The sequence below is a fragment of the Ovis canadensis genome, chromosome 8 (assembly GCF_042477335.2).
Source record: "Ovis canadensis isolate MfBH-ARS-UI-01 breed Bighorn chromosome 8, ARS-UI_OviCan_v2, whole genome shotgun sequence".
NCBI classification, from domain to species: Eukaryota; Metazoa; Chordata; class Mammalia; order Artiodactyla; family Bovidae; genus Ovis; species Ovis canadensis.
The window spans coordinates 67,557,186-67,570,328 of record NC_091252.1 but is presented as its reverse complement, the minus strand read 5'-3'; the positions used below and the strand labels follow the sequence as shown (position 1 = coordinate 67,570,328).

At 41.4% G+C, this 13,143-nt stretch overlaps 1 protein-coding gene across 5 annotated transcripts in view; it reads right to left on the bottom strand.

The window, feature by feature from the left end:
- The window catches only part of AKAP7 (A-kinase anchoring protein 7), a 134,636-nt gene that overhangs the window by 26,965 nt on the left and 94,528 nt on the right, over positions 1–13,143 (bottom strand). Inside the window, exons 1-2 of one of the 5 annotated variants that reach the window (XM_069598437.1) lie at positions 7,963–8,187; positions 5,574–5,642 (exon numbers count right to left, since the gene is read on the bottom strand). The exons of 2 other annotated variants lie outside the window; for them this stretch is intronic. In XM_069598437.1, the coding sequence (XP_069454538.1) occupies positions 5,574–5,642; positions 7,963–8,134 (241 nt within the window). In that variant the 5' untranslated portion in view covers positions 8,135–8,187. Of the gene's footprint in view, positions 1–5,573; positions 5,643–7,962; positions 8,188–13,143 lie in introns of those variants that run through there. 2 more of the 5 variants (XM_069598434.1, XM_069598438.1) reach the window with 2 other exon arrangements.

Below are 13,143 nucleotides of genomic sequence, written 5' to 3'. Positions count from 1 at the left end.
GCAGGAGGAGAAGGGGACAACAGAGGATGAGATGGTTGGATGGCATCACCGACTCAATGGACATGGGTTTGGGTGGACTCCGGGAGTTGGTGATGGACAGGGAGGCCTGGCGTGCTGCGGTTCATCGGGCCACAAAGAGTCGATCACGACCGAGCGACTGAACTGAACTGAAGTCATGAATGACAAAGACAAGAGGCACAAAGTTAAAACCAGCTAGGAGTCTGATTTTTTTAAAAATTAAAACTGCATATTTCATGAACTTGTTTCCTCATAAAACAATTTGTTTGATATGTTTTTAAATTTATTATTCAAATTTCATATAGTTTTATATATCTTTTTAGGTTTTCTTTATAAAACCTAAAAATCTGCATATCTAATTTTGTATTGAAGTATAGTGTATGTTATACAGTAGTGGGTATACAACAGCATCACAATGAATTTTTATCTTAAATTCACTATACTCATATTATAGAAAATTAATTTAAAATTGATGTAAATCTGGCCAAAATGCTTTCATAAAATTTTCATTCATAAAGGCAATCATACAAAACACAGTATGCCTTGGCTTGTTATCTCCAGGACTTATTGATACCAAATACTCGCTATTACTGGGCTTCCCTTGTACCTCAGCTGGTAAAGAATCTGCCTGCAAGGCGGGAGACCTAGGTTCGATCCCTGCGTTGGGAACATTTCCTGGAGAAGGGAACAGCTACCCACTCCAGCATTCCGGCCTAGAGAATTCCATGGACTGTACAGTCCATGGGGTCGCAAAGAGCCTGACATGACTGACCTTCACTTCACTTCACTTCTTCACTCACTATTACTATGGAGTTCAATATTCAGTATTTTATGTGGTGCTTAGGTAAGATGACAGTGTACCTAGACAAGAACACAAAGTTGTCTATTTTAAAGCAAGTTTGTTGATCCTAAAGGTACTAATTTAAAATAGGCATTAATAGTCATTATAAAATATGAATTAATAAAGAGGCTTTTTTTTTTTCATAAAACTTTTGGTTTTGCATTTAAAGAAAGACTTCCCTGGTGGCTCAGATGGTAAAGCATCTGCCTACAATGCGGGAGACCTGGGTTCAATCCCTGGGTCGGGAAGATCCTCTAGAGAAGGAAATGGCAATCCACTCCAGTACTCTTGCCTGGAAAATACCATGGACAGAGGAGCCTGGTAAGCTACAGTCTGTGGGGTCGCAAAGAGTCAGACACGACTGAGCAACTTCACTTCACTTCACTTTAAAGAAAAAGTGTGATGGCTAAAAATAGTCTGAAAACTCTGCCTTAAATTATCTTCTTTTAGGCAACGTATTAAAAATTATTAAGGTAAAATCTGATTATAATTCTTTCTGCTTTAGGGCTTCACTTCAGTATTTTCATTATTTAAAACAAGAGCTGTGCAAATATAATTAGAATACTACTGGGTTTAATGTAGCTTTACCATTTGGCTCCTAAAATCACCAGAAGAAAATGAGTTAAAATGAACACTCACTGTCTTAATTCTACCACCCTGGAGCCATAGGGAATATCTTCTTTCCCTTCCACATTAAAGAATCCTCCAAATATTACAAGACAATTAATTGACCATCCTAGCTAAGCAGCTGGAGTCTGTAAGCCTTCCTCTTACGATGTGGTTTCCAGCCTCCTCGCCATCCTGGCCTCCTCAGGACACAATCCTGATCGTCAGAATTCTAAATAAGGTCTGACTGCTACAGATCTAGATAGAAAGTGTTAGATTAACAGATCATCTACTTGCCAGTTTATTACTTATCATAAACATCAATCAAAACTCTTCAAAAGCTAAGCTTCACAGCTAAATTTAGCTGAATATTTTAAATGCTTAGAAAGTGTGAATTTTATTTTTGCTCTCACAGTCAGATGTAAGATATCAAACTGAAACTTGGTGTAATTCACATGGCAAATGCCAACACCAACTATCTTACCACAGGGTCGGGGTAGGGGGACACAGGCTGCTGCAGAAGTAGAAGAAGGGAAGTCGCTCAGTCGTGTCTGATTCTTTGTGACCTCATGGACTGTAGCCTACTGGACTCCTCCGTCCATGGGATTTTCCAGGCAAGAATACTGAAGTGGGTTGCCATTTCCTTCTCCAGGGGAACTTCCCGACCCAGGGATCGAACCTGGGTCTCCTGCATTGTAGGCAGATGCTTTACCGTCTGAGCCACAAGCCATCCGATTCTTACCAACTGGGTGAGCTCTTTCTTGGGAATATGAAACCCTCTCTCCATGTACTCAAAGCATCCTGTGTTTACACCACTTTCTCCCAGCACTCTAATTTTCATGTATACATGTTTGAGGTTAACAAATGTCCTTGACTAAAGTCATAAGTTTGGAGGGACAGTGTGCAGAAACAGAAAATTGTAAGCTTCAAATATCTGTGACTCAGCCTTTTGTAAAATTAATATTATTTATATCCTAGTTGGCATAGACTATACTGATTCTTTGTATTTTCATTATATAATTAAAACTATACTTATTCTTTATATTTTCATCATATAGCTCAGTTTTTGCCTATGACTATTTGCTAAGGGCAAACAACATTACTATACACCAGAAAGGTTGGCTTTGTAGTTCCAAGGTCTGCTAACTTGTACCTTTGACATTATAAATGTTTGTTAAGGAAAACTGTATTTGCTAAAATGTCTGTTGTAGAAACTGTGATTGCCTGAGTCAAGCTATAACCACTGCCTGTGATAAGAGCTTGAGGTAACCTCTACCTAGGTAGTAATTAGCTCAGTTTCACTGGACTTCGCTGGTAACTTCCCTGAAATGAATGGGTGTGGCTTTGCTTGTTAGAATGAAAGCATCATGATCTTTCATCCCCAACTTTCCCCCTTCAAGGCATGATAAATACTGGAACCCAACACATCTCTTTTTAAAGAATCAAGTGAATTTAAAAAGGAACCCTCCAACAATAAGGATCATGTATCATCATTGTGTCTTCCTAACACTTGGCTCAAAGCTTTCCAAATGCGATGTGTTCAACAATATTTATCAGTTGAAGTGAACTGAATTACTCTTTCTAACAGCTCCCATAAATTTCATTGCCACTAAAATGGAACATGAAAGTTCAGAAGAAATCAAAGACTTTTGGTTTCTTCACTAGGTTTAGAAATATTTGTTCCAGAATGGATGTACTCTTAGACACACTGAGTATCTTCCAGAACATATCTGAAGCCTTTTGGTTGCAGGTGATAACAATTTAACCCAAGCAAGTTAAACAGAAAAAGAGGGGAAGGATTTATTGCTTCACAAAATACAGGTCTTAGTCACAGCTGAACTCAGAGACTCAAACAGTATCATCAGGACTGTCTCTTTTTCTCTCTCCTTCTCTGGCCTCTTTCTTCTGTGCTTCACTCCCAGGAAGATTCCCCCTAACTCCCTATCAGCTAGCAATCTTGTGCTTACATCCCTTTCACTCACAACCCAAAAGGAAGACAGATCCTTGATCAGCTCTTACAAAAGACTCTGGTCAACTCCACGTGGACCACATGTCCCTTGAACGTGTGCACATGTCCCAGGGCAGGGAAGCCTAATGTCATGATGGACAGACACCACAGAGAAGGGGAAGGAGTCCCTCAGAGGAAGGGCAGCTACACAGATAAATGCCGTAAGGCTGCTCAACAATTAAAGGCCTGAAATTCTGAGTCCCTTTCTTCCCTTCCTGGCCATGATGGAAATAAAAACATAGTCTTCCAGGCTGACATCTAAGGTGACTACAGTTGTAGATACGGTCTCATTCATTACAGAGGAATTGTATTTACTGGGTCTATAATCAAATTCCAAATCATCAGAAACAAACTATCTTCAGATTTGACTCATATTTATAAAACAGTACAAATGATCTGTTTAACTCACCCCACACAGAAAGACTCAGCTATTTGTCAGCATTACTTTGCCAATAAAGGTCCATCTAGTCAAAGCTATGGTTTTTCCAGTAGTCATGTATGGATGTGAGAGTTGGACCATAAAGAAAGCTGAGCACCAAAGAATTAATGCTTTTGAACTGTGGTGTTAGAGAAGACTCTTGAGAGTCTCTTGGACTGCAAGGAGATCAAACCAGTCCATCCTAAAGAAAACCAACCCTCAATACTCACTGGAAGGACTGATATTGACCTGAAGCTCCAATATTTTGGTCACCTGTTTTGAGAACAACCGACTCATTGGAAAAGACCCTGATGCTGAGAAAGAGTGAGTGCAGGAGGAGAAGGGGGCAAAAGAGGATGAAATGAAAAGACGGTATCACTGACTCAATCAAGTTGAGTTTCAGCAAGCTCCAGGAGTTGGTGATGGACAGAGAAGCCTGGCATGCCGCAGTCCATGGGGTCGCAGAGTCAGACACAACTGAGCAACTGAACTGAACTGAACTGAACACAGAATGACTGTATTGAAACATATTTCATATATAAAAGTAAAATGTCTATGTATTATTTAAACACATAAAATTAAGATATGTTTCTTGTTAAAATACATATTCTGTGTGTATGTGTGTGTGTATGTATGCATGTGTGTGCTTAGTTGCTCAATCATGTCCAACTCTAAGCAACCCCATGCACTGTAGCCTGCCAGGCTCTTCTGCCAGGCAAGAATATTGGAGTGGGTTGCCATTTCCTACTCCAGCAGATTCTTTACCACTGAGCCACCTGGGAGCCCTAAAGTACATACTAATGCTCTTATTTTCAGCATCCTAGAAGGTCAGGGCTAGAAAGTAACTGAGCTGTCAGTGCACCCAACCATCAGCTGTTCTATCCTCCGCTAATACATGTCCCTTTGACAAATCACCACAGGATGGACATTCACCTGTTTCATTCTACATAAAGCAAATGTACTTCAAAATGGGAAAATTTGCAACAGGAAAGGAGCAAGTAAAATGCCTTCTGAATTAGCTATAGAGGTATCTCTTATAGTGATTAAAGCTTCCTTTTCAGGTTTTTTAGTGAGACTGACAAACTGCAGGGGCCAATAAGCTAGTATTCCTGTTCAAGAACAACCCCTTCAGGAAGCTCACTATGAGACAATGAGGTAAAATTCAAAGAACACAAGTACTATAAAAGATTTCAGCAAAGACTTCATCAAAGACTATTTACAACACTGATGAATCCTACAACATCTGCAGAAACGTTTCATGGTAAGTATGGTCCTGTGTAGCAAGAGAAAGTGCTTAATCTTCCAAGAAATATGCATTTATTGTCGGTCTATTCTACCTACTGTGGCCAAAAAGTATACAGTTTGAGAAAATGTTCCACTGCTGGGCTTTAAACAAAAATGGTCTAGCTGCTTTGTGCTGCATTTACTGAAAAATAAACCATGATGAGTTCTACTAGATTTGACTACTCACCCCGTTATCAAGATTTCTGGCTGTGCATACAGTTAACTTTTCACACAAACATTGCCCTTGCACAAGTTGATTTTTTTTTTAATCAGTTTGTTTGATTAAATCAGTAGCACTAATAAATCAGTGAGATGAGAATACTTCCTCTCTACCACCACCAAGGGCAAAGGCAGGATATAACAGCAGCAGGAGGGGAAAGGGACCATTTGACTCTTACCACTTGGCCAGCTGGGTCCCTCCCTTCTGTATCTCTGCAGGGCTATAGAGGACGGGCTTTCCAACTCGCCTGTGTTTTGGGAACGACAACCACAAATGTAAACATTTACCAAAAACTCATTTAATTCCTCATTCGAGCTGCTCTCAGAAGCTACATTCTGGGGCCATCACCCTTTACAATGGAATTAGAAGGGTGTGGGCATAAGCACTCTTGTGCTCTGCTCCTTGGAGGTCCTCACTTGGCTCAGAGCAGGCTCACAAGGCTACTAGGTGGGCTCACAAAAATGAGAAAGACCCAGAAGCTTACTGCACAATCCAGTAGCAAGATCAGGCCCTCCCAAACATCTAATATCGGTTCTTTTACATGCAATCAACACAACTTATGAACTGAATATTTATGTTAGTGCTAATTTACATGTTTCTTGAAGCATGCTAGCTAAGAATATCTCTGCCTTTTTTCACAAGTCCCCTTTGTAAGTATTGGTAGACCATCAGCATAGCAGTGCCTGGCAGAGAAACTTCTCTTTAGACCACCCTGTAGCAAAGAAATTAAACACAACACCAGACAACAGCTGATGGACTATGCGAATAGAGCATGAAGAAAAGAGTGAAGCAATGTCAAAATCAAAGACAGATGAAATAATAATGGGGAGAGAATGGGGACGATCCAGGGGCCAGTAGGCATGAATGAGAGGAGAGGGGGCACAAATCCTTTGACTCTAACCATAATTTGCACTTTGGGACTTGAACTTCGCTTCAGACACAGTGTCTTGTCTTCATTTTCTTTATATAATGTTTGTAAGTTGAGAAAGGAAGCCCCCCAGAGTACTTCCTGTTGATCAATATTGAGAGGTGCTGTACATAAAACAAAAGACTTTGCATTCCCAGGGTCCCAGTTGAGAAAGAAAAGAGCAAATTCCTCATCAAGGTAAAGCCTGGCTTCTATGATTAGAAAAGAGAAGGCTGCTCACAGACAGGGGAAAAAGAGAAAAGAGAACACAAGGAAAGCAGAAACTCTAGGAAAACCTGGAGCAGTGGACTAGGAAGTGGGGAAAGGCTCCCTACATCTGTCCAGACCAAGGTTTTTCCTATGCAGATCTACCTCGAGGAATCAATCAACCAACAGCCTCAGTTATACAAATGGATCATTCTGACAAATATCTGGAAAGCTTCATGGTGCCAAATGAATATCAGTGCTCATTCTTAGAAAATGAACAACTCTGTTGTACAAAGTCATGTCAGTTTTTCAGCTCAGGACCACTGTATACTACAGAGTATCATTTTCACCAGTAAAATCTAGAGCACAGCTGTGGATTCTTATTAATAAGCAAATACTCCAAAGTCTCCTAACATTTATTCCAAAGCATTCCCAGGAGAGTTCTGGTAAAACCTGGCTTATTTTCCCAAGTGCATAGGTATAAGATATGTATTCATTACTTTTAAACCTGTCTCTGGCTAGTTTCCTGAGGAACAGGAAATAAAAGCCAGATGTGAATCTTTTGAGTATCTGAACCTGATATTGAGAGATTCTGTTGACCTATTTAAATTTCAATAAAGCACTGATGTAAGAGAAATGTGGCTGCAAATTTTAATAAGCACGTCTGTGAACATTTTTACTGAAAATGAAGTAAAAATTCAATACCTGGGGGTAACTAGTGTAAGACAAATCTGTTTGGGATGTTAATTACAATGTGGGTACTGTTTTTAACAAAGTTGAAATGTAAGTAAATACATTTAAGTCAGGGAGGAAAACATTTCAGTGCAAATGTCATCACTTTAAGTTGTTTTCTAGGCCATAAGCAGATGTGGAACCTGACTGACATTAGTTTAAGAATATTCAGCAAGGTTTTTGCAGAAGTCAAAGTGGCATCCCTCCTCTGGAGAGATCTTACAGTTACACCCAAATTCCCTCCACGGAGAACAAAGCAGAGGACACATGAAAATATCTGCAAATGTATAACACATGTCATTTCCGAGCCAGCTTTACTTCTCTATATGTTATTATTGAGCACTGCTCTGAAAACATCTCAATTTCAGAGAACACAAATGAAGTCTGGCCTGTATAATTTGTCGAACTGCACGCAGTGACATGCAGAGAAACTCAAAACTAAGACTCTAGATAGTGTGATAAAAATAAGCTGTAAAATACCAACAGAAGGAAGATGAAATTCTAGATCTTCAACACAGCCCTATTCATTGAGTGACCGTACTCTGACAGTTAATTATTAACTATACACCTACCCACCCTTTTAAGAAATACACATAAAAAATCACAGTTCCTTATTCTCCTGTTTCCCATAAGGAAAAAAAAAACCCACTACCCCTAGAAGAAGACAGTCACTCTAAATAGCCAAGCACTTAGGATTCAGCACAGTGCAAAACCCACTTACTGATTTTTTCCTCGTCTCTTGAGAAAGGAAAGCAGCAGAGCTGGCCCATGGCACTGGCGCTCTCTCTCCCGCCTGGTGTTCTCTCCGGGCTCCCCAAAGAGCAACTGCAGTTTACCCCACGGTCCGCGAGCACACCCTGCCTCCTCCACTCCTCGGAGCCGCACAAGAGCATCGAGAGCGGCGGCGGGGATGCTCTCCGACGAGGGGGCACTCGCAGCCGCTAGGAGCAGGCAGGCTCCACCTCCCCGGGCCCCAGCCCCACGCAGCTGATACGGGGCTGGCTTTCGGGGAAGCGGGACTGGCTTTCGGGGAAAGAAGCGGCCCTACGCTCGCCTAATGCTCTAAAACTGGGAGCTCTCGCCCTGAGATGAGTGCCACGTGCGCTGCGCGGCTCTGCAGATATGTCTTTAAGAAAGGTAGTGGAGAACAAACCACAAGGAGTCCTTTCTCCTGCAGACAGATACGGTAATTACACAGGGAAATTCAAAGCGGGAGAGGGGGGACTATATATTCTGTCTGCTACTTAAAGAGGAAGAGCTTTCTTTTATCCCCAGGAAATTTTTATTTCTTTGTTTCAGAAACAGGGCACCTGACTTTGCAGAACACAGAAAACACAAGTTGGAGTACCAGGAACTTCAAGCTGCAAGAAGGGTAGAAATGGCGAAGTGGAGGAGGAGATAAATGATTTTATCATTTAAATATCTTTTTTAAACACTGCTGTGTTTCTCTACTAAAGCATTAAAACAATACCATGAATTTTTAAATTAGAGCATCAAAGTATGTCAGTAGCCCAGAAAATGCCCCAAATCACTGAGAAAAAGATCAGCAATAATAGCATCTTTGCTGAATAAAAACACAAGGTGGTTAAGGTGGTTAAGCAAATTCAGGGATGGCAAAACAGCTGATTTCCAGACACGATATATTCTGAATTTCATGTAATCGTTCATGTAAAGATTTCATGTAATTGTGCCAAATCTGTTATCTTGCACAGGGAAGAGCTTTATCTTGCAACACTATGGGAAGGAAAGATTGCTCATGGTGCCAGGAATACCACCCAAATTCTTACTCTATTCCTCGACTTTCCAGCTAGGCACTCACACCCATTCACCGGGCACTGGAAGGAGAAGGCAGTGGGTGATGATGAAAATTTCCCTGGTTTTGAATGCAGTGTCTCTACTTTCCTACTCATCTGAGGAAAAAGAGTTATACAGTCTGGAAGGAAAAAAAAAAACAACTATTATTTAAATCCTAAGCATTACTTTGTGTGTTAAAGAAACATCTGCAGTGAACACACTTCACTGAGGAACATGAGTAACTCCTGGCATCACCTAATCCTGGCACTGGTGTAGGGATAGAACCTTTAGAAATAAAAAGCCAGAGGTCTGAATCTCAGATCCGTCCGGTATTAACAGCTCTGAAACGCTGACCTCTCTGTCTGAGTTTTGTATCTTCATCTGTAAATCTGGTAAACTCATTATAAAATTTTAATTTGTTATTGCAGAGTAGGTGGTGGTTGGGAGGAGGGAGAGAACAGAATAGACTGAACATCTCAAGTCTTTCCAGCACCAGCTAGCAATCTCACCTCCGCCTCTCCCAATTCTGGCACCCTCTAGCTGCCATCTTGAGTTACGGCTTACACCTGCCGCGTTCAAGCAAATAGCCCCCTCACTCCAATGCAACCTCCAGGGGATAATGTCCTGTGATGAACTCTAGCAACTTGACTTTATTAATTAGTCCCTGTTGGCACTACTACTGAAAACGTACAATTAAGCATGAAACCTATAAAATATATTGTTAGCTAAGTAACAGTGTGTATCCCAGGATGTCCTGAAATCCAAAGGGGGTCGGGGAGGATGGAGTTATAAAATGTTAGAGGCTTTTTTCCCCCATAAGCATTAAAAGTGAACTAAGCATAATGAAAGATTAGAAAACTATTGAAAAACTCAAGAAAGGAATTTTAAAACTGGCTTGCTGCTGCTGCTAAGTCGCTTCAGTCACGTCCGACTCTGTGCGCAAATAATTAGCATATCGTTTAACCTCAAAGAGGGGATGGAGTCTGTGCTCAAGGTCACTAAGGTTTATCTCAGTTCTAAAAGGCTACAATTTCACACTGTAGGTTTGTGGCTACTTCTAGCTCCAATCAGTCAATCCTAAAGGAAATCAGTCCTGAATATTCATTGAAAGGACTGATGCTCAACCTGAAACTCCAAAACTTTGGCCACCTGACGTGAAGAACTGACACATTGGAAAAGACCCTGATGCTGGGAAAGATTGAAGGCGGAAGAAGGGGACGACAGACGATGAGATGGTTGGATGGCATCACTGACATAATGGACATGAGTTTGAGTAAGCTCCGGGAGTTGGTGATGGACGGGGAAACCTGGCGTGTTGCAGGCCATGGGGTCTCAAGAGTCGGACATGACTGAGTGACTGAACTGACTGAGCTCAGGATTTCCAAGAATGGTTTCCACACTGCATAGTTGTGAGTTTTTTCAATAAAGATCATTCCTTCAACATAAAATTAAATGTGATTTCACTCCTATAGATTTCATGAGCTTTCATATACATAAATTTTTAATTCAAAATAACTAAGAAATTCATGTGTCTGGATTTTTTCATTTAGGAAACAAACTATTTCATATATATGAGAAATTCTGGTCAAAAAATAGAACTCCCCCCCCCGCCCCCCCGCCGCCATTCCATGTCCGCCTCCCAAATGTGAATACGTATCATGCAGAAGGATCTAGAAAGTAGTCATATTTTACCCAATTATTTGGGAATACAACAGCATATAATTGTTGAATAGTTTAAGGTGGAAGCCCCACCTCAGTTCAGTTCACTCACTCTGTAGTGTCTGACTCTTTGCGACCCCATGGACTGCAGCACACCAGGCCTCCCTATCCATCACCAACTCCCGGAGTTTACTCAAACTCATGTCCACTGAGTCAGTGATGCCATCTAATCATCTCATCCTCTATTGTCCCCTTCTCCTCCTGCCCTCAATCTTTTCCAACATCAGGGTGTTTTCCAATGAGTCAGTTCTTCACATCAGGTGGCCAAAGTATTGGAGTTTCAACTTCAGCATCAGTCCTTCCAATAAATATTCAGGACTGATTTCCTTTAGGATGGACTGGATCTCCTTGCTGTCCAAGGGACTCTCAAGAGTCTTCTCCAAGACCACAGTTCAAAAGCATCAATTCTTTCGTACTCAGCTTTCTTTATAGTCCAGCTCTCACATCCATACACGACCACTGGAAAAACCATAGCCTTGACTAGACGGACCTTTGTTGACAAAGTAATGTCTTGCTTTTCAATATGCTGTGTAGGTTGGTCATAACTTTCCTTTGAAGGGATAAACATCTTTTAATTTCATGGCTGCAATCACCATCCGCAGTGATTTTAGAGCCCCAAACTATAAAGTCAGCCACTGCTTCCACTGTTTCCCCATCTATTTGCCATGAAGTTATAGGACGAGATGCCATGATCTTAGTTTTCTGAATGTTGAGTTTTAAGCCAACTTTTTCACTCTCCTCTTTAACTTTCATCAGGAGGCTCTCTAGTTCTTCACTTTCTGCCATACCCCACTCTTCCCTACTCACAAAAAGAATCAAGTAGTAATTCAAAATTTAAAATAATTGCTAACAGCAAAGGAAACCATAAACAAGATGAAAAGACAACACTCAAAATGGGAGAAAATAATGGCAAACAGAGCAACTGACAAAGGGTTAATCTCCACAATATACAAGCAGCTCATGCAGCTCAATATCAGAAGAAACAAACAACCCAATCAAAAAATGGGCAGAAAACCTAAACAGACATTTCTCCAAAGCAGACATACAGATGACAAACACATGAAAAGATGCTCAACACTGTTCATTATTAGAGAAATGCAAATCAAAACTACATGCTGCTGCTGCTGCTAAGTCGCTTCAGTCGTGTCCGACTCTGTGCGACCCCATAGACGGAAGCCCACCAGGCTCCCCCGTCCCTGGGATTCTCCAGGCAAGAACACTGGAGCGGGTTGCCATTTCCTTCTCCAATTCATGAAAGTGAAAACTGAAAGTGAAGTCACACAACTATGTCCGAATCTTCGCGACCCCATGGACTGTAGCCTAGCAGGCTCCTCCGTCCATGGGATTTTTGAGGCAAGAGTACTGGAGTGGGGTGCCACTGCCTTCTCCCCAAAACTACATGAGGTGTCATGATATATCTGATGCTTCTGAATTGTGGTGTTGGAGAAGACTCTTGAGAGTCACTTGGACTGCAAGGAGATACAACCAGTCTATCCTAAAGGAGATCAGTCCTGGGTGTTCATTGGAAGGACTGATGTTGAAGCTGAAACTCCAATACTTTGGCCACCTGATGCGAAGAGCTGACTCATTTGACAAGACCCTGATGCTGGGAAAGATTGAGGGCAGGAGAAGAAGGGGATGACAGAGGATGAGATGATTGGATGGCATCACCGATTCGGACATGGGTTTGGGTGGACTCCGGGAGTTGGTGATGGACAGGGAGGCCTGGCATGCTGCGGTTCATGGGGTCGGAAAGAGTCGGACACAACTGAGTGACTGAACTGAACTGAACTGAACTGATATATCTGTCAGAATGGCCATTATCAAAAAATCTACAATAAAAGCTGGATAGGATGTGGAGAAAAGGGAACCCTCTTGCACTGCTGGTGGGAATGTAAATTGATACAGCCACCATGGAAAACAGTATGGAGATTCCTTTAAAAAGCTAAGAGTAAAACTACCATATGACCAAGCAATCCAACTACGGGGCATACACCCTGAGAAAACCATTAACCAAAAAAGACACAAGTACCCCAGTGTTCACTGCAGCACTATTTACAATAGCCAGAACGCGGAAGCAACCTAGATGTCCACTGAGAGATGAATGGATAAAGACATTGTGGTACATATACACAATGGAATACTGCTCAGCCATGAAAAGGAACACATCTGAGTCAGTTCTAGTGATGTGGGCAAACCTAGAGCTTGACATATAAAGTAAGTCAGAAAGAGAAAAACAAATATTTATATTAATGCATATATAGAGAATATAGAAAAATGGTACTGATGAACCTATTTGCAGGGCAGGAACAGAGACGCAGATGTAGACAGATCTGTGGACACAGTGGGGAAGGAGAGGGCGAGATGAACTAGGAGAGGAGCACTGAAA